This window comes from Astatotilapia calliptera, chromosome 9 (genome assembly GCF_964374335.1).
Source record: "Astatotilapia calliptera chromosome 9, fAstCal68.1, whole genome shotgun sequence".
Classification (NCBI taxonomy): Eukaryota; Metazoa; Chordata; class Actinopteri; order Cichliformes; family Cichlidae; genus Astatotilapia; species Astatotilapia calliptera.
In genome coordinates this window covers 21,302,801-21,323,418 of record NC_137430.1, presented here as the reverse complement: position 1 = coordinate 21,323,418, position 20,618 = coordinate 21,302,801, and the positions used below count along the sequence as shown (strand labels likewise).

The 20,618-nt window shown below is 40.3% G+C and overlaps 2 protein-coding genes across 2 annotated transcripts; one reads left to right on the top strand and one right to left on the bottom strand.

Annotated features, from left to right (window-relative positions):
• Positions 1 to 5,533: 5,533 nt before the first annotated feature.
• On the top strand, positions 5,534 to 8,469 carry mnx1 (motor neuron and pancreas homeobox 1). Its single transcript, XM_026180185.2, has 3 exons — positions 5,534 to 6,140; positions 6,810 to 6,970; positions 7,589 to 8,469. The coding sequence occupies exons 1-3, from the start codon at positions 5,645 to 5,647 to the stop codon at positions 7,874 to 7,876; spliced, it is 945 nt and encodes a 314-aa protein (XP_026035970.1). The 5' UTR covers positions 5,534 to 5,644; the 3' UTR covers positions 7,877 to 8,469.
• Positions 8,470 to 10,061: 1,592 nt separating this feature from the next.
• Positions 10,062 to 20,605, bottom strand: nom1 (nucleolar protein with MIF4G domain 1). The gene is made up of 11 exons (XM_026179784.2): positions 19,512 to 20,605; positions 19,294 to 19,406; positions 17,787 to 17,982; positions 15,595 to 15,918; positions 15,351 to 15,461; positions 14,916 to 15,086; positions 12,912 to 13,033; positions 12,682 to 12,814; positions 11,203 to 11,334; positions 10,993 to 11,102; positions 10,062 to 10,619 (listed from the first exon to the last, which is right to left on the bottom strand). Exons 1-11 carry the CDS (start codon positions 20,433 to 20,435, stop codon positions 10,442 to 10,444), a joined length of 2,514 nt encoding a protein of 837 aa, XP_026035569.2. The 5' UTR covers positions 20,436 to 20,605; the 3' UTR covers positions 10,062 to 10,441.
• Between the last annotated feature and the right edge of the window lie 13 nt (positions 20,606 to 20,618).

The window sequence follows — 20,618 nt, the reverse complement described above, 5'->3', positions numbered from 1 at the left end:
AGGGAAACATGAACCAAGGTCATTAAAGTTAACTAAAGCTAACCATTTTAGGTAATTAAAATAAACAATAAAACTTAGACTAAGGTAAGGGCCAAAGCAAATACAGATTATTAGAAAAAAAATATGATTGGACAACACTGAATTTTTTTTAAAGCATTGGGCAGAGTGAAAGGCAGTGTGGCAGGTGGAGATGAGTGTCAGAGGTGATTTGTGACAGAATGATAGCACCAAGAGTTAAAGGGAACATGAGACCTCCTGGGGTTTAATGTTTGGAGATAGTTGCACTGATGAAAACACAAGACACTGAGCTGCAGCTGTTTAGAACTGAAAATACTAGATTTACCTTGGGAGTGACAAGGATGGACAGGATTAGAAATTAATATGTTGAAGGGACAGCTCAGGTTGAGCAGTTTGGACACAAAGAGAGGAGAGGCCAAGATGGTTTGGACATGTGCAGAGAAGAGACGGGATATGTGGACAAGAGATACTGGATAAAAGATGCTGAATTTTGAGTTGCCAGGTAGGAGGAAAAGAGGAAGGCATGCAGAGGGTCAGTGTGACGAAAGATACTAGGGATGGGGTGAGATGTTGGGGTGACCTCTAATGGCAACCAAAACAACTGAAAGCAGACAACTATATGGTAAATGATATCACGTGCAATAGAATAATAGCTGAAAAAAGTTAATTTTAAAAAGTGAAGAAAAAAATTTAAGGAGTGAATTAACTGACTTCAGACTAGCTTCATGAAGCAGGTCACTGAAGCCTGAGGAACCCTGAGGGCAAAAAGATCAAAGAGGAAATATCCTGAGTGTTAGTCTTTGTGAGTTTGGTCATATCTGTTAACAAAACCAGCCTGATGAGGCATTGATGCACATGTTTATTTATATCTGGGATGTCTGTGAGTCAACTGATTTCATCAGGTGTTGTGTTTATATTGTAATACCTGCTCTGAACTACATAAATCATCCACTTATCTCATTCAAGAGGTGTTGGAGTCTATCCCAGCTGTCGCTGGGTGAAAGGTGTGGTATACCCTGACACAGTACTAACAGTGAGGCTGTCATGGTCCTTGGATTTTTTTTTGACAGTGTTTTAAAGCTGTGGACTTGCTTTCCATGTGTTATTCTTGAGCTTTTGTTTTAATAGTTCTGCATGATTTTCATGGTTTTAGTTTGTTTATATTTTTTTATTTCAGTTATCCTGCCTCCTTTCTCCTTATTATAAATTATTTGTCTTCATATTTGTTTATTTCCTGTTTTATTTTGGTCATTCTTTGTCTGTTGTGTATTTTTTTAAGCTTACTTCTCTTGCGTCGTTATCCTGATTTAGTTTAGGTGTGTTTTGTTCCTGTTAGACCTCAGGATGTCTGCATATATTAAAAGACTGTTTGTATTAGTTGCCTGTAAGTGGTCCTGTGTCGATCGCCAGTTTGGCTCAATGGGCTTCAGAAACACCAAAATAAATGTTTGTTTTTTGGGTTTTTTGTTAGATATTTATACATTTGTTGACTTTATCCTGTTTTGTTTTGTTTTTTTCTCCGGGACTTGTACATACATGAAGAGGGGAGGGGAAAAAAGACTTTTGGAAACACATGGAAAATGTGATAAAAATAAAGATACTTACATTTCAGTTTTTCTGTGAACTCTCTGGACTTTTCAGGAATTTTATCATTAAAGAGGAAATTAATAGTTCAATGTTAATAAATATATACTTTTTATCCTTAAGTTATCCTTACCATTGATATAGAGAAAGCAAAATTAAAACCAGAGGAGAGTTCTGCTTTGAATTTTATTTTTGGTCCATATATAGGCTTCTGATGACCTCAGCCCTGCTGCTATTCTAGTAATAGTGTTACTGCATGATTGGTCATTGAAACTGTACTGTGCTTATTTTTATCTGAGCTCAAACGAACTCCCGGAAAAGTAGATTTTCTACAGGAAAAGTACATTTAAATAACAATGTTGACAACAATTTCCAGTAATTTGGCATGCACCTTTTTTAATCTTATGTTTATTTTTGAAGAAATACCTTTTGTTCTCAAAAATACTGAAATTAGTTTTACACAAACATGATTTTTGTGAATGCGGTTCAGAGGTCGTGTTGCTTCTACACTCTGTACCTCTGTGATCTCACACCTGTTTTTTCCCAATATCAGTGCTTTTAATAATCAGAAAGGCTAACATTACTGAAAATGTCAGACTAACATTCATAATAAGAATAATAAGATTAAATTCTTTTAGTAGAGTCAACAGATAAAAAAAAAAATCTGCGCACATGGCACACAGATCAGATTTGTTTTTTGTTTATTTTTTGGTCAAACTGTTGAAATGCACAAATTTTTTGATATTAAAAACCAAGTGTTGCACATTTGATATGAGGAAAAAAAATATTTTAAGCATTTAAATTAAAAATTGTAGTGAAACCTCATTTTTCCATTTAGAATGGAAATTCTGCTTTGAGGACCTTTCATATATTTAGACAAACTTTTTGATTCAGCTGATTTCTTTGAAACTCTGGCAAATTTCGTGTGGAAGGTGAAAGATAACTTTAATACACAAAAGGTCACTGTCGATGATTGTTAATGATAATAATACCATATGATTCAATTCCCCTAACAGAGCCAACAGAACGTGTAAAAGGGACACGCAAGTCTCTGAATGTCATCATTGTTTTAATAAACAAAGAGCAAAAACCTCCCCACTCTGAACATTTCATAAAACGGCACAGTAGCTTTGTGGTGGTTTTGAAAAGTGCACATGCAGTCTGAGATTGAGGTATTTATGAGAGCCGTTAAAGACAAACTATATAGGTCGCATGAATTGACTTAAAAAGATGATGTTGTATTAAAATTGTGCAGGGAGACGCCAAATCCGAAATTAAATAAATTAGATTTAAGTTAAAGAAATAACGTGTAAAATGCTCGAATAATGAATATTTTATTGTTATTATTATTTTTTAATATTTATTATTATCATTTATGATGTTTGTGTTAAAATAACAATCACGAATTAAAGGTCATAAGAAGCTTCCTGTCGTCATTAGACTGGATAATGAGTGTGAACACTGACAATAATTGTCGGATATGGATATAATTGTACTAAAATATATCTATATGACCGCTAATGCATAGTAGTGTATAATAGAAGTACTACCCTTTTGGCACATGTCAACAAATTGCCTGCGCCTTCAGGCTCACCGTGTAACACTTTTGTCTGAGACGAAAACCTCGATATCAAATTTAGTAAAGGGGTTGGATCCTTGGTGTTATTTTAAGTCGCTCACTCGTAATTGCACTGATATATCTGACACCGACATCAAAGATTTCCCTTAAATAGAAAACAAATGTCGTGGAAATTGTACAAAATCAGTATAAAATTCCCGGTTTTGCCAGTTTGAGCGAATTCTGCATTTATTGCGTTAAAAGAGACAGGGCGGGTTCCTTTAAACCGCCTTTTCATAATGAACACATTTACCAAAGGTAATTAATATATAAACTATCTCGATTTGTCACTTTGATTTGTATTTTAGTTAATTGTGAAAGTAATTACGGAGCAAATTAACAGCTTTCAGGAAAGAAAAGGGTTTTAGGGTCAGTTTCCATTGGGCTCCTTATTAATTTTCTCTCTCCTGGATGTGATGAAAAGGAGCTATAAATCTGCGTGATCGGCGAAGGCCAATACTAAATGGCTCCATATTTCACCGCTGCTTTAATAGAAATATTCATGTGGGCTCCTTAATGAAATTAAACCCGTGGTGAGGGACAAGGCGCAGAATAAGAGTCCGGCTGTTGTAAAAAATCAGACAGAAGGCTGATAAAGTGCGTTTAATCGTTGAGGAATATGCAAAAGAAAACTTGTGTTTCGGCAACTCGCATCTGCTAAATATTCCGAGGTGGAGATGTTAATTAAACCCATGGCAATATCATAATAATTTTAAACCACCCTCTTTAATGCCTGCTCAGATTGAACGAGAGTTGCTGTGGGCATCTGGACCGGATATTTGGATTGATTTTTTTATTAATGCGCTGTTTTCAGAAACATTTTGGTAAAATATTCACAAGTCAATACATTCGAGACTCTAGTACAACATCTTCACATCGTCAACATCTGCGCATTTTCTCGCAGAAATGCTCGAAGCGCATTTGATCGTCTCCTCTCTGTCATACCTCCTCTCTCCTCCACGTTTCCACGCAGGCCCGCGTCCCACACACCCACATCAATCTCCCCCTTATCATTCTGTAATTGCTCGTGATCATCAAGGTCCACAATTAAATGGCGATCCTTTACTTCAAAACTACCCGGTGACTTGTTGATTTCCCCCGAGCAAATAAACGTCCCCGGAGTGCGGTTAGCTGATGAATTGACAAAAACTAATCAGCTTTATTGGTAGACCAGTTAAGGGCAACGGGGTGTCAATAATTCTCATTTTGACCTCCTCTTCCATTAACTTTAAGTGGCTTATTAGACCCACGTCACCCGGAGCCACGGGCCGATTACATCTCTCTCCTCATCACATTTTAAGGCTTTCAAATGCAAAATTTGTCGATGCCTCCTTGTTGATTTTTTAAAAAACATCAAACCATCCGTATTATTCGTCACAGTTCAGGGATTCTATTTTTTAAGGTTACAATTAATAATAAGTTATAAAAATCAACAACGTAAACGCTACAAGCAGAGACGCATGGACCTAATTAATTCAGATGCATAGCGCCATTGTAACGTGTCGCTGTGCGTCAGTCACCTTCAGGTTTTGGAGCGACAGAAGGAGGGCTTTTACTTAAATTTCCCTGTTGGCCTATGTGGCTCACTTTTGCCTATGCAGTTTTTTCCCCCTGAATTTAATGGGTCACTGTTGTCAAGACAGCCACAAATCACTTCACGTGTAAGGTCTGAAAATTGAGTTGGCGTCATAATCCAACTCGACCTATGCGCTTCGTAATATCCCCCCTTATTATCACGGCTATCGTAAGTATGCTTTGTTTTGTTCTGCTTCGGCTAAACCATGTCCCGTCCTCAAATGAACCATGAAGCATGCAGGCCCAAAGACAGAGCTCACCTCTGGAAACGGAATTGTTCTATTTTTATCTGCTCTTGCAGTAGTAATGCGTGTATTCGCTCAATTCTAAGAAAACAGGGATTTTAATACGTGGTTTCTAATGAAATAATATATTTAAATATAAATATATATTTGCTGTCTTTCAAAGTTAAACCAATACTACCAGCTCACTTCTAATCGAAGAAGGTCCTGTATTTTATAAATAGTCACACTGGAAACATGCCAGCCTAAACCTGCTGCTGAAGAATTGCGCATATAAGCAAAATTAGCATCCAGCTGACCAAAAACAGAAAAATATTTCTGTCTGCATCGTTTTTTCCCTCAGTAATGGCAATATTTTATGGAAACAGTAACTCTGCCAGCGCCGTGCTTACAGCAGGGAGGCTTTGTTGGGTGCGCAGTGACGCTTCGGACAGCCCCCTGCCAGAGGGCTGCACCAATCGCCTCCTTCTGACAGGAATTAAGTGTGACACGGAGTTCCTCTCACACACTCCGGATCCCATCATAACTTTAGAGAGGTGGGGAAACGGCTGTGGCTTCTCCTTCAGTCTGAGCAGCAGTGGCGAGAAGGACGCGCACCGGGTCACCGATGGAGAAATCCAAAAACTTTCGCATTGACGCGCTTTTAGCAGTCGATACACCCAAGGCGCAGACCTCGCCGCTGGCGCTTGTCACTTCCCTGTCTTCCTCCTCCTCCATCCCATCGTCTGGAAGTGTGGCAGCCGCGGAGCTGACCACCAGTGCCGATTCTTTACGCGCCGACACGCCGTCTCCGCCGAGGATTCCCACCTGCGGGTTGATTCCCAAACCGGGTTTCCTCAACAGCCCGCACAGCATGGTTGGATTACATCCGCAGAGCACGGCAGGGATTCCAGCACAGGCTCTCTACGGTCATCCCATGTACACCTACTCGGCTGCTGCGCTTACAGGCCAACACCCTGCCCTGTCCTACTCCTATCCACACGGCTCTCATCACCACCACACCAGCGATCCCATTAAACTGACAGCCAGCACCTTCCAGCTGGACCACTGGCTCCGGGTCTCCACGGCCGGGATGATGCTCCCCAAAATGTCTGACTTTAATTGTGAGTAGCAGTTTCATGACACAATATTTTGGCAATTTCAAATCCCTCACTTTGAGTAAAACCCCAAAATATTATTCAGCCCTTGGTTGTGGTGTAGTCTGCTTTATATCTTGTTTAACAGAATATCTTGAAGAGTAAAAATAATGCTGGCCTAGATGCCCATAAACTGTGATTTAACTTGGAAAAAAAGTTCGATTTGGGAATTTCTGGTGCACAATTTCTATCAGATATTATCGTCTGAAGGGAACTGTGCGTGACACACTGATGCTTTTTCATAGAGGAACTAAAATGGACAGATAATGGACAGTGGGAAAGTGGCAGAGGAGTGTGAAACCCACAGTCGACATGCTATTTGCTCACCAGATACTGCCTTTTTGTTTCTGCTCGTTTTAACAGATTTGCTCAAAACTGGGTGGCAAATAGCTTGTCTGTGGATGTATTGATGGCGAGACAAGCTTGCTGTTTGAGAGAACAAGGACGCATAATAAATAGCCTATACTGCCGACTCCTCTTTTTCTTTTCAAAGTATCCTCTACAACACAAGCAGTTTTAATGTGATGATTGTGAATATTTGAATATGATGGCTTTCTTTACATAAAATGCATGACAGAAATTGCTGAATGTGTGAAAGCTGACTTCTTCTTTTTTTTAATATATATATTCATGCAGCTCAGGCGCAGTCCAACTTACTTGGAAAGTGCCGAAGACCAAGAACTGCATTCACGAGTCAGCAGCTGCTGGAACTGGAGCATCAGTTCAAATTGAATAAGTACCTGTCAAGACCAAAGCGCTTTGAAGTGGCCACCTCCCTCATGCTGACAGAAACTCAGGTAAAACATGACTGCACGACAGCACACACACACACACACACACACACACACACACACACACACACACACACACACACACACACACACACACACACACACACACACACACACACATATATATATAAACTAGAATTTTGCAGAATGATTGAAAGAGTTTGTGTTTAGTATTTGATATGAAAAAATATTTTCTAGCATGTATATGAATGATAACTTTAAGTTATGATAACTTAATTTTTCAACTGGTGTTTCTAAACTCTCAGAATGGAAATTCGGCTTTAAAAAAATCTTTTAACTTAAATTTTTTTTATATATATATATCGATTAAAGCTGATTTTACTATATTCTACAGATATTTTGAAACACTGCATTACATTTCAGGCGGAAGGATGACTGCAATACCCAAAAGGTCAATGTCAGGCGCACGGGTGACTTTTACGCGCCGATAGCACCTTCATTCCTGTGCTATTTTTAGTATTTTTGGAGAATTTTATGAGTTCATGCATAGGCTAATATTGCACATTGAGTGTGGTAGAAAATTAAAGGATAGGGAGAAGTTGACGATTTGTTGCCCAAGTTTCCTTCACACCAGTTTAAATCATTTATTCTGCCCTTTTCCAGGTTAAAATCTGGTTCCAGAACAGACGCATGAAGTGGAAGAGAAGCAAGAAGGCAAAAGAGCAGGCCGCCCAGGAGGCCGAGAAGCAGAAAGGTTCCAAGGGCGGCCAAGAGAAATCAGACGGACTCGAACAGTCGGATTATCACAGCAAGACGGACTCAAAAAATGGCAGAATAAGAGATTTCAGGGACAGTGACGACGACGAAGGCGAAAATTTCCTGTACAACTCGTCAGACTGCTCTTCGGACGACGAGAGGAATCACAACAGTGACATAAGTCCGCAGCCTTGAAGCTTGGAGCAAAAGGGCGAAGGCAGCGTTTTCCATTTCTAGTGACTCTGGGGGGGCTTTCGCTGTAAAATGCAGTTAGATGCATGTAATCCAACCTCTAATCACCTACTTGGAATTGTGGAGATTTTTGTTTTTGTTATGAAAATAATAAAATGTAGGTCAAGATTAGACCCTCGTGTCATAAACAAGCAATAAAGCAGAAGATTTGCGGTTTATATCGTGCAGCACCCGGCTATAGGTAAAACTGTGACGTAGCCTATTGCATGGTTATATGCAAACGCTGTAAACTGGCTCAGGATTTTGCAATATCCACCTGCTGTGATGGTTAGTTTATCAGCAATAATCTTTCAATTATATCCTATCCTATATCCCTTACACTTAATAGTGGCTCTTTTATTTTTGTTCTTTGTGATGTTTTACTTCCTCGGTGCCATATCACACTGGAAAAATGTTATGTTTATTTTTCTATCTGTATTTATAAAACGTACATATAATACATCTTACTTATAATACATCTGCATGCTAAATTATTGTTTAGCGTCTTGGCAAACAATGTGAAATAAAGTGTTTTGGGGTTTTTTTCCTATATAAAACTATTTTCTTTCTTGCAAACGCACTCCCTCTGATTTATGATTTTGCTCGCAGTGTGTTTCCGGACAGAGGCTTGTGTTTTCCTCCTTGCTCTGACAGGTCGGGTCATGGGAATTACTGTTAATAGCGCTGTCAGATCTGTGCAAACGTGCAGTGTGAGCAAACAGCAAGGAGGCAGTCAGACGGAGGAAACATTTCACACCACACTAGCAATGGGCTCGTATTAATAAAGCGTTTTAAAGGCGTGTTAAGCGACAAACTTGGCTGCTCAGGCACTATTTTCAGTACTGAAATCATTCAAACTCATAAACTCAGCTTAACAAAATATAAATAATTGACTATTGACCTCACAGGATGCGCGTTTGTGGAAAATGGGCAGTATTGGTGCAAATATTTTGAGCAATAATAATTTAATAATAAGAATATATTCTAATCCGTGTAACATCTAAATTCCATGAGCTAACAGCTATAAATTGTAATCATAGATCATATATATATATGTGTGTGTGTGTGTGTGTGCAGGCCAAATAATCTAGCGCCTAGTTTTTGGTGAAAATGAGTGGACACCCTCAAATCTCACCGACTGCTAATGTGTTGATATCTAGCCTGACCCTCTTTCAGACAAACCACGTATTTTATTATATTATGTATATCTCAATTAATCCGACTTGGCCTCTGAGGCAGTTTAATAATCCTCGTGTGCGCGCTTTTACGCATGGCTCTATTTCCAGAAAGCAGGGCTAGCGGTGATTTGACGCGTTATCATTTCCTCCGCAGTCATCAGCGTTAATCTATAGCAGGGTCTCACTGATTATGTGCCATTTGTATAGGGATTACTGAAGGATCTGTTAGTTATCTTCTGCTGTTTGCTTTAGCAGACTAAATCAAAGTTCAGCTGAGGGTCAGACCCACACACCAGGTGAGGCTGAAGGAAACTCTCCGGCTCATGGTTGCAGACAATAGCCAGTGTATGGAGTGCACAGTGAGCCTATTGATCCCATTATCTCCACCTCAGCAGCCAAATTCTCAAGCTTTTCCACCAAAATTCTCAACTGACTGAATTGATGAAGTAATTGCGCTCTCTAAAATTACCTGAGACAGCTCGCAACATTTCCCCCGGGTGACCTTAGTGTCCTATTCCTGACCTCAGGGTACTGCTCCGAAGTCTTGGATTGATTCAGGCCACACCAGCGGAGCTAATTAATAGGAGCAAGTATCAAATCTAGCAGATTGATGCTGCTATGCTTACAATGCGGAGAGGCACTGGTGTCAGCTAGCGAACAGTATAGGACAGATTCATGGCTCCAGGTCATTTCATTAAGGCGTGTAAACACCTCTCGGTTCTCTCTGCTCCTACAGCAAATATCCACAAAAGGATAGACATACACAAATATGCAGCAATCAGCCACGTTTAAGGCTGAAAAAGACCAGATTAAAAGTTGCTTTATCATGTGGAAGGTGTAAATAGACTCAGCAAAGCCGGAAGAATAGACCCAGGTGACCAAACTGTGCAATATTAACTCTTGATGCACACTGCCTCCCCGAGGGCAGTCTCTGAAGAAAACGTAGACAGACTTACGCCAACACAAAACAGTTCTTTTTCCACATAAAGGAGTTGAAAGTTAATTTACTGAGGTTTTCTTTGACATGAAGGTACAGGACATTTTCTTTCATAACAAATATACAAGAGCATGAACATTATGTAATTATTTATTACAGTGGATTACCCTTTAAACGCTGGTGTGTGCCTGAGGGAATCAATAACTTTCAAATGTAAAAATCTTTCTTTATTGTACACAGACACACCAAGGCAAACTGCTAGATTTAACCACATCTTCTTCATTTCCTTGTTTCCTTTATAAGTAACACAGTAGGTTTGCGTTTTTGTATTAAAAGGTCTTCTGTTGTTCCAGTTCTTTTTGTTTTTTCATCACAGTCCATATTTTGAGTTTTTGCTGTGTGCGTTTCTGTGTTTTACAGTTTTAGCTTTGTCTCTTTTGCCTCCATGGCTTTGGTGGCGAGTTGGGCACGCTCTGACAGCAATGCTGCTTTCTCTGGTGCTCCCTGGGACAGGATGCTTTTCAGGAGGAAGTGGTCAATGAAAAGCTTCAAGCCCTCCCTCAGCATTCCTAGCTTGGGAATTCCTGAAATCCTGGCAGAAGGGAAACAAAAAGAGTCACAGTTGACTTTCAAGGTGTGAGCTAATAGCAGTTTATAGAAGGTGGATGGTACAGCCATGTGGTATAGCTCTAACACATCTATGCCCCAGTGCAGCCTCACAGGGCTTTAGTCATGGCTGCAGTTCTTAATTTTGTTTTTCTTAACAGAGGTGCACCAGCAGTTCCTGGCAACAAACTCTGTGTGATGTCCGACTGCACCGATGTGAAAACCATAGCTCTGGTGACTTTACAGGAAGAAAGAGTTCCATGCACTCTACAGAGACAACCTTTCTAAATCAAATGGAGAAAACCCTAAACTATCCCCTGCTATGTGTGACATCACTCTCCTGATGTTGTGCAGCTCACCTTCCAAATATGCTGGCCAGCTCCTCGGGCTCAGTTTCTTTCAGCAGTTTGGTCAGCACCTGACGCAAGAAGCGCACTGTGGGCTTATCTAGTTCCCCAAACTCTATTACCTAAAGGCACAAACAGCAGAGGTTAATGCAAAGAATAGGTTTAAAGATTTAATCTGTAAAATCAACTAAATACATGTAATATATACATAATATTAATTACTTTGAGAATGGAGAGTGAGAGGCATTTCCTCTGAAGGAAGCAGGTGACCAGCTGGACCAGATTGTTAAAGGTGCTGCTGGAAAGGTTGGGTAGCTCCCTGAACTTGTCCCAGAGGCTGAACTGGAAAGTCATCTATGAGAAAGGAGAGAGGGTTTGAAGGAACAATTAAATCCAGAAACACACATATCATATAGTATTGTGTAAAAGAACAGGAATAGTCCTTCAGGCTTCTTGAAGAACATTCAAAGCCCTTCTTTGGATATTAGCTGGCTTTTATTTTATTTTTCTGTCAAGATGAACCCACGCTGCTGCTGTGGAGGCCAATCTATGACCGATAGAAAAAACACACAGTGGGACGTTATCTAGGTATGCGTTTTCTGCATTGACAGTGTGTTTGGGATCATTTTTATGCTGAGAAATGAAGCTGGTAGCAATCAGATGCTTTCCAGATAGTACTGTATAGTGGAGCAAAATCTAACATGACCCCTAACACCACTGAAAACCAGCTCCAAACCATTTTTTTTCTTAAGAAGACGCCTTTTAGACACTGTTCATCTGCAGTATATAGTTTTTTTCTTAATGCCATTTCTTCTTTTGTCATTCACGTGTCCAGTTTACTTAAATTTTTAGGACACACTGCACATGATGCCTAAGTTTTTGGCCAATAGCGTTTTGTGATTCACCCCATCGGTGCGAAAAGAAAACTATTATAATCCTGTAAAACTGTTACCTTTGGCATTTCTGTAAATTCTACTAATGACAAAGAAATGGGAACAAATGATGCGTTTCTGCTTTTTTTATGCTTGAATGATTCATAAGCAAGTTTTAAGTGGGTTAAAAACACTTACAAGAACTTGACTGAAAATGAGTGAAAAAGCAGCCAATGACAAAAGATTCCCCAGAAAGCTCGGAGAACTATTGCTCAAGATCACTTTAAAATAAAAGACAAGTCTGGCTCATTGATGCAACACTATATCCGCAATACTGTCATCAGTGATTACCAAATTAAGCACCTTAAATAACCGACTCCTCTAAAGAGATAACCCTCTCATCGAGACCCAGTTTACATGTGAAAAGCAAACATTCCCACCAGCTCCGTTCTGGAGCTCTTTGATGAGGACAATGGTCACCAGTTTCCGATATGAGCTGCTGGCCTACATGACAGCAAAGTAGGAAGTGTGGTCTCAACGCCATTGTTTGTAATCACAGTTTGAGTCAAATCAGAAGCCAGAGGTGTCAGAGGCTCCCACACTGCAGAGGTGAACTGCAGGCCACACACAGATCACACACAGTTTGAGAGACCGGGTGGTCATATGCCCGTGCCAGGTAATTAAATCCCATAATAAACCCTTTTAAACTGATTATGCAAACTTACGAGACTTTTAAACTAAAATATAAGAAGGATTTACAGTATAATCTACCATAACCATTGATTGAACAAGCAGCACATGTCTTACATGGTTTTGCTAATAAGGCTACCTGGAAGCGACGGTCATGTGAGCAAAATTTCTCTCCCAGTATGACGTAAAAGGCGTTGAAGTTTTTCTCTTGGAGACAGCAGTCCATCAGAACATGAACAATCTCTCTCTCCTGCTTGTCCTTCAGACCCATCCTTTAAACATAGCAAATTAAAAATAAATAAAAATTTCAAATGGGCTAAACTACTCCAAAAACTGAAGAAAGAAACAGAGATGTGAGACGAAACAAACCTCAACAGCTTCTCAAATGCATCCAGGTAATCTTCACTGGTCATAAGCACACAGAAGATGTTCCTTCTGACATCGGTGTTCATCCTCTGTTTCCTGGCCAGCTCTAACACTTTGGCACTAAACTAAAAAAAAATAAAACAATGACAACAGTTATAGAACGATAAATGCTGCCATTACTGATGAAGCCATGCTTTCCTCGTACCTTATTTATTTGTTAATCATTGTCCCAACATAGCTGCAGGTTAAGACTTTGATGCAAAGTGGAAAATATATAAAAGGATTCAAATGGAGGGCTGTGATCATAGTACAGTTCCTGAAAATATTCTATAAAAAAGATAAACCGGCTAAATGTCGGACTCATGGGAATGTTGATGAACAGCATAGACGCAGAGTGGAAAGAAACTTGCTGCCTCCTTGGGGCCAACAGAGATACTGCTGCAGAAAAGCATTAATAAGAACTAAGTCCAGCCAACTTAGTGCAACTTACTTATTTTGAGTGCACGGTGCTTAGAATAACTTGATTTTTCTGAGTGAGCAATACTAAACGAATTAGTTCAACTGACATATGTCAATATAGATCAGCTGACATACATGACACATGCCAACTAACATATATGTCAGCTGACATATGGCCAATGTGTAACTTGAAATAATTCATTTAGTATTGTAACTGATATATATTGACATATATCTCAGTTGAACTAATTCATTTAGTATTGCTCACTCAGAAAAATCAAGTTATTCTAAGCACTGTGCGATCACAGAGAACAAGTTCCCCTAACTTGGCTATCTCAAGTCAACTAAGGCAACGAGTTTGGGTACTAATTTTTTGATTACTAGCAACTTATTCACGTTTACAGTGTCCAAATATGCTTAAGTGAAAGGAGGAAAAAATGTTATCTTAATTTGATCTGCCTAGAAGTGCACTAACGTTTTTTTAAGCACATGGCGAGGAAAATGGAAAAAAAAAAAAATGGTGGCAACCATCAGGTGGTCAGAATTACAGTGTCAAAATGTACACATTACATATTAGCTGCAGAAGGAAAATTTTAAATCCAGGAACTGTTGGAACTGAAAAAAAAAATCTATTAGTTTTCTTCTTGGAAGCGAGTAATTTAAAGGGTTTATTGTGGTAGCGTCATCATTGCTAGAATCTCCTCAGCTGTGCTCATGAGGAGGCCGTTCACTCCGAACATCGGGGTGTCCAAGAAAAACCTTGGGTTTGCACAGGGAGGCTTTACTGCTTCTTTATTAACTGTTCTCATGATCGAAGGAGCCAGAATGAAGTGGTGGAGCGGTTAAAATTCATGATAAACGCTGTCTCCTTTGCTTCTGCAAGGACAAAATTGACAGTTACCAAGTAATTATTCTAGGTAAATATTGTCTTATTCTGTTCATTGTCTTAACTGAACGCACACCCCAGATCTTACAAATAATATCCAAACTACTGGATGTGAAGCTACCTGTAAAACTGGTTATATCCTTGGATGTGTGTTTACTCTAGGTGAAGCGATCCATTGCTTCATCAGTGAAGAACACGCCAAGGCCACACACGGAAGATGGAAAATGTCACCTTTGAAAGGATCTGCGGCCCTCTTAGACGTCAGATCTGCTTCAAAATGATGATCCTTATAGGAATACATTTAATTTCTAATTTAATAATGCTTCTGTCCAACTTGTTGTCTTTCATTTTTTTGTCATGAAAAATAAATAAATAAATAAATAAATCAATATCCACCCCTCATATTGATCAGTTTTTGCTAACCAATACAATAATTCTTCTAAGGCATTAAGACAAACAGTCATTCTTTGAAAATCAATCAGTGCCTCCCACATGTTTTTCTACCATTTTTGAACACAGCAGACAGCCACGTTGAATTTTCATGGATATACACACATCTGAAGCAGATGTCTCACACTAATCCAGATGTGCTCCAGGCTGCCTAATTTAAACATGAGTGCTGCTATAATAATTTAATGTCTTCTGCAGCTCCGGTACTCTACCTGTCCTTGAGCAGGGGTTTGTTTTGTGGTTGTGTCCTCTTGCTTGCTGATCATGGGAGCGCCGCTCCACGATGAGCCGACAATCCACCAGCGGCCCACCTGCTCTGCTGCCAGGAGACTATCAAGAGAGACCCTCAGCTTCATGTCACTGCCCCCTGCGCTTCTGTGGATCTGAGCATCGCAAGGTGTTAGCCATGAGAAGACTCAGCTGGTTAACACCAGGTATATTAGTTGGTAATATTGTGACAGGATTCCTGAAGGTGTGAACTATTAAAGTAGAAGTTTAAGTCTATAAAAGTGGCACTCTGGGGCCACCTGGTGGTACAAGTGGAGGCTAAAAGAATGATTATTATGTTTAATAGGATTAAGTTCAGGCTTAGACTTATTTTTAATAATGCAGGTAATAAAATCAAATAAAATATGGCTTTCACCCACCAGACTCCGCTGCAGCTTCCTCAGTCTCTCCACAGGCTCGGGATCATAGCCAGGGATCTTCCTCATGTCATTGTTTTTCAATGCCATCATTGTTTCCAGCATGAAACGCACCTGAGGACGGGTTTTCACAAGTCAGAAATGCTTCTAAACTTGGTTGAGAAATCATGACACAGCATTGTGATCAGTTAGGAAATAAAACGTAATCTTGGTTTAAAAAAAACAAAATCTGATCTCATCTCCCTACCCTGGTTTGATCCTGAAACTTCGACCCCATATCGCTGGCCTTGCGTTGGGCTTCAGAGATGAGCTCCTTCAGAGCTAGAGGATCGTCCTTCCTCAGGGCGAAGCCGACATTCCTCAGCACAAACAGGACCAGCTCGATGTCCTTTTCTGTAAATGTTCCCACCAGCAGTTTTAGGATGTCGAAGATGAGGACGGAATGTACCACCTGGAAGTTATACAGGTGAGCAACGATGGCGATCAGGTTGTCGCACTCTTTGCCTCCACTCGGGTTCTTGTAGTGCTCGTCAAACTTTCGCACAACTGTCTCCAGAAAATGGGCTCCTACCTGCAAAAGGAGAGGATATATAAGATATGTGATCAACATGAGAGCAATATACAGCACTATGAAAAAGTATCTGCTTTTTTTCTGCTTTCCTGAATTCTTATTTCTTTACACATGCATTTTTCATGTGAAAGAAAATTTAATATGACAAAACACCTCGATCAGATTGAAGTCCAGACTCTGACTAGGCCACTCCAAAACCATCACTAGGTTTTTGCTGGTCTGTTTTGGATTATTGTCCTGCTGCAGAACCCAAGTGTGCTTGAGTATAAAGGCATGAACTGATTATGGCCAGTGTGTTTAATCTCAGCAGATTAATGATTTAATAAGAGGCTGCAAATACTTTTTCACCACATTTAGTTTAGATAGCATTATTTCCCTTAAATAAAATCATCATTTAAAAACTGCATTTTGTATTTTACTCGGGTTATCTTTGTTCAATATTAACATTTGTTTGATGATCTGAAACATTTAAGTGTGGAAAAATATGCCAAATAATAAAAAAGTGCCAAAAATTTAATATATGACAAGGTTTATAAACAAACCCAAATGTTTAAGCCAATAGCACATGGCTTAAAATATCAGCCTAATGTTTATAAAACTATATATAGTGCTACAGCGACTTCGACCAGGAGAAGATGTCGTCAGGTGGTGTTCAACTATTATCGGGTGTTTCTGAAAAACAACAGCCTCAGGTCGTTGGATCAGCAGTGATGGCCAGTCAGTGCCCATCTCCTCCTGGTCCCCAGTTACCCTCCTCCTGGTCCCCAGTTACCCTCCTCCTGGTCCCCAGTTACCCTCCTCCTGGTCCCCAGTTACCCTCCTCCTGGTCCCCAGTTACCCTCCTCCCTCTTATTCTAGAGCCAACAAGAAGCTCTCTCGGCGGCCTCCTCTAACCTATGGATGGCTGCCTTTTTATCTCTTCCTGTTATTCCAAAAGCCGTGAGTGTGTTCCACTCAGACTGTGCAGGGAACCCCATGCATCCTACTCGGACTGGGAATAGCCAGGCCTACCACCCTCTGTTCCCTCTGTAGCTTGCAAGGCTCCAATCTCCAAAGTTCAGCCCAAGTAATCTCACTTCATCCAGGTTCCTTGTGAACCCAGTGCTTTTGCCCAGGACACTCTACCTTCCTCCTCGAACTCCCGGATCTCAGCTTGAACCATGTCTCTCCTCTGTCTTGGATCAGATTTTACCCATTACTGGAAGTGAGTGGATCCAAATCCCTGACGCCCCAAGCAGGGGTTGCCAGTAACGTCTCTCAATTTCAGCATACTTTCTGCTTGTGCCACTGATGTGCCTGCTTTTGCATCCAGCTATTGTAGTGACTCCTGTGTCAGTCACCTTGTTATCAGTCAAGTCTCTAAGGAGCATTACAACCCTGCACATTGCCACACTGAATTCCTCCACTATGGATGATAAACAAGAGTCTTTGTAGCATGCCATGCTGGAATAGCCAGACCTTAAATTTGCCTGGTAGGCCTGAGTTTAATATTTATGTTTTATGTCATTTAGAGAATGACGTAGACCAATCAAACTGACAGATAACAATCAGTGTTACAGATCCCCTTCCAATTTATTTAAAGGGTATTACTTTTCAACTGAGATGTGCAAAAGAAGCTAGCCAGTTAGAAAAACAGCCTCCTGTAAATAATCTAAGAGCTGATGTGAATCAGGTCAGTGGTTTTTATTTCTCACACACACCAGCAACCGTGTTAACGCTTCTATCTATGTACCAGATCTGAGCATCTCCACAAGTTTACAGGAAGTAAAACCAGCCTACAAGCCATATTTTAAATACCTCTGTGTCTATTTGAAAATTTCTGGCAGACCATAAACCTCAAATTGAGGGCTCAAAGGAGGGGGTCTTACCTCCAAGCCCACAGCATGATGGAGGATGCTGACAAGCAGGATGTGCTCCATCAGTAATCTGTCTGGCATCAGGGTCGGGGTGACGCAGGCTGCTAGCAGCAACTCTGTCAGGGTGTCGTTCATGTCCTTCCTGCTGGAGCTCATATACAGCTCCTCTAGCTGACCGCAGATGGATGACATGTTGGGCTCGCTCAACCTGAGGATGACAAAACAACAATGAACTGTGCAGAATTTAAATAACTTACATTAGTTTTTCCTATGTGTGGGAATTTAAACTACCTACTTCTTTCAGTACCTGCATCTAACTAACCAGGTAACAAGCAAGAGGCTTCCACTGAATAATTCCTGAAGTGATTAATTAATATTTTATAAAATGTTTGTTTGCTTCTAATAGTTGGTTGCAGAAAAGTCTCTGTATAAAACCTGGATTAAAATCCATCAAAATGACCCATTTATAAATTTAAAACCATGAGTAAGTATTACTAAACTAAGACAAACCACCTATGGCTCATATTCTACACTGGAGTCTGTAGGTGATAGTTAGAAAACACTTAAAAGCAAATAAAGTGCTGTATGAATGTGTGTAAACGACTGAACGTGGGTTGTAGTAAAGGGTTAGAGCTATACGAGTACCTGTCCTACCTATGCCTAAGATGAGCTTTGTAGGCTTCTATCAATATTCTCAGTTAGCTGTAGCCAAGTTTTACATTTTGTTTTTAAAAGGGGGAGGGGTGTTTTCAGCCTTTATTGGACATAACAGTCAAGAATACACAGGAAAGTAGGGAGAGCAGGGGGGAATGACCCTCAGGAAATGGACCAGGTCCAAATTGAACGAAGTCCCTGCAGCCTTTCGATATACGGGTCACCTGCTCAACCAGTGGAGCTATAACGTCGCACATCAGTTATTATTTAACTATTTTAGCTGTTATATGTTGTTGGTCCAAGAAGTCAGCGACAGAAAATTCGTTCTTATTTATGATCTAGGTCTCATTATTTTGGACAGTGATTGCAGTTTTATCATATCAATAGGTTCGGGCCCCCAGATTTGCTCAGTGTTTGCAACCCAGTCAGACCTCTCATGTCATCAGCTGCAGATCTTTTAAGCCTTCCCAGAGTTAGAAGGTGTGGTGAAGCTGCTTACAGGTACTGTGGTCCTGTTCTTTGGAACAAGCTGCTAGCTTTCATAGATTTGGTTCTTATATAGCACTTTTCTACTCTACCTGAGCACTTTATATATGCCTCATTCACCACTTTAAATTATTTCTATCTAACATTGACCCTCTGATGAATTCATCTGAGAGCAACTAGAGGTTTACATCTTGACCAACAATGCAGACTGAAGCAGCCAGTGATTGAATCACCAACCATCTGATTAGTAGGTGACCTGTTCTACCAGACATTTACAGCCATGTATTTAAAAAAAAAAGACCCAAAATCAATTGATTCATATAATGAAATGTGCTATATAAATAAAATTCCCATTGGGGGATCGACTTCATTGTGTTACCTGTTCATCAGACCTTTCACGTTCCTCTTCAGTTTTTCTAGCTCAGCTTTGCGTTTATCATCTCCCATGTTACGCAAATGAGGTGGCAAGTACTTGCCACTTGTGGAGGTGACCTTGACATTGTAAGAATTAGTTTATTATTAGATTAATAGATCAGTAAGCAAGATTATCTAATGAAGTGATAGAAACAACCAGATATTACATATATCTGCACTCACAGTCTCCGTTTTTGTATCGGGAGCGTCTGTTTCTTCCTCTGTTTCCCCTTCTTTTTCATCTTCTGAATCAGGCCCGCCACTATCATTAAGCCCCTCCTGGTCATCCTCCATTTCCTCATCTTCATCCGCTTCCTCTTCATTAGACATGTCATCATCTTCATCTTCACCGTCATCATCAATGTCATCATCGCTGCCTTCACTCGCCATCTCTCCTTCAGATTCCGGGTCCTCGCCTGACCCCTGAGAGTCATCTAGCTTTTTAAAGTTCTCTTTGGCTGTTTCCATGTCAACATCATCATCTTCATACAAGCCCACAGCTGATGATCCAGAGTCAAGCACCCCAAGGATGTAATCAAGTCCATCAGCCACAAAAGACTGAGGGAGACTTTTTTTGTTTTTCCTTTTATTTAATCCAAGACATCGCTCCAGCTTCTTTATTTCTCTGTCCTCTTGTTCATTTGCCTCCATAAGTGCCAATTTTCTTGTTTCCTGAAGCTTATTGACTCGCTTGCCTTTCTTGGAAGGAGGTGGTGTCTCAGACTTGTCTGACTTGTCTTTAGGCTCGCTTGGATGCGACTTCGACCCTTCCTTCTTTGTTTTCTCCATTTTCTTTTTCTGCGTGTGTGGTTGTTGATGCTTGTCAGCCCCTTTTTTCGGGTTTCCTTCATCACTTGGGGGCAGAGAGACGGTGTTTTTGCCCTCGTAGTGACTTTTCATTTTGGCTTTTTTCATTTTCCGCTTTTCCTTGCGTAGTTCCTTTCGACTCTTCTTTTTCACAAATCTCAACCTCTGGTCACTCTCCGCTTCTTCCGAGCCACCTTTGCTTTTAAGGAAAACATCCACTGCCTCCCTGTACTTCTGTAACACGGCATTGCCTTTCTTCTTATTCTTCGTCTTACCTTTATGCTTCCAGTTCCCTTTCATTTCTACGAATTCAACGGTAGCTAGCTTAGAGATAGCTTAGCCTGTAAACTGCTACAAGCACACAAAATAAAAGAAACTGAACTATTCTGATCATATAAATACCTTACAATGCACATGGGCCTCCATGAGGATGACCCAGAAACACGTGACCTTTCCCTTCCAGGGCAGCTGATGACGTATTTT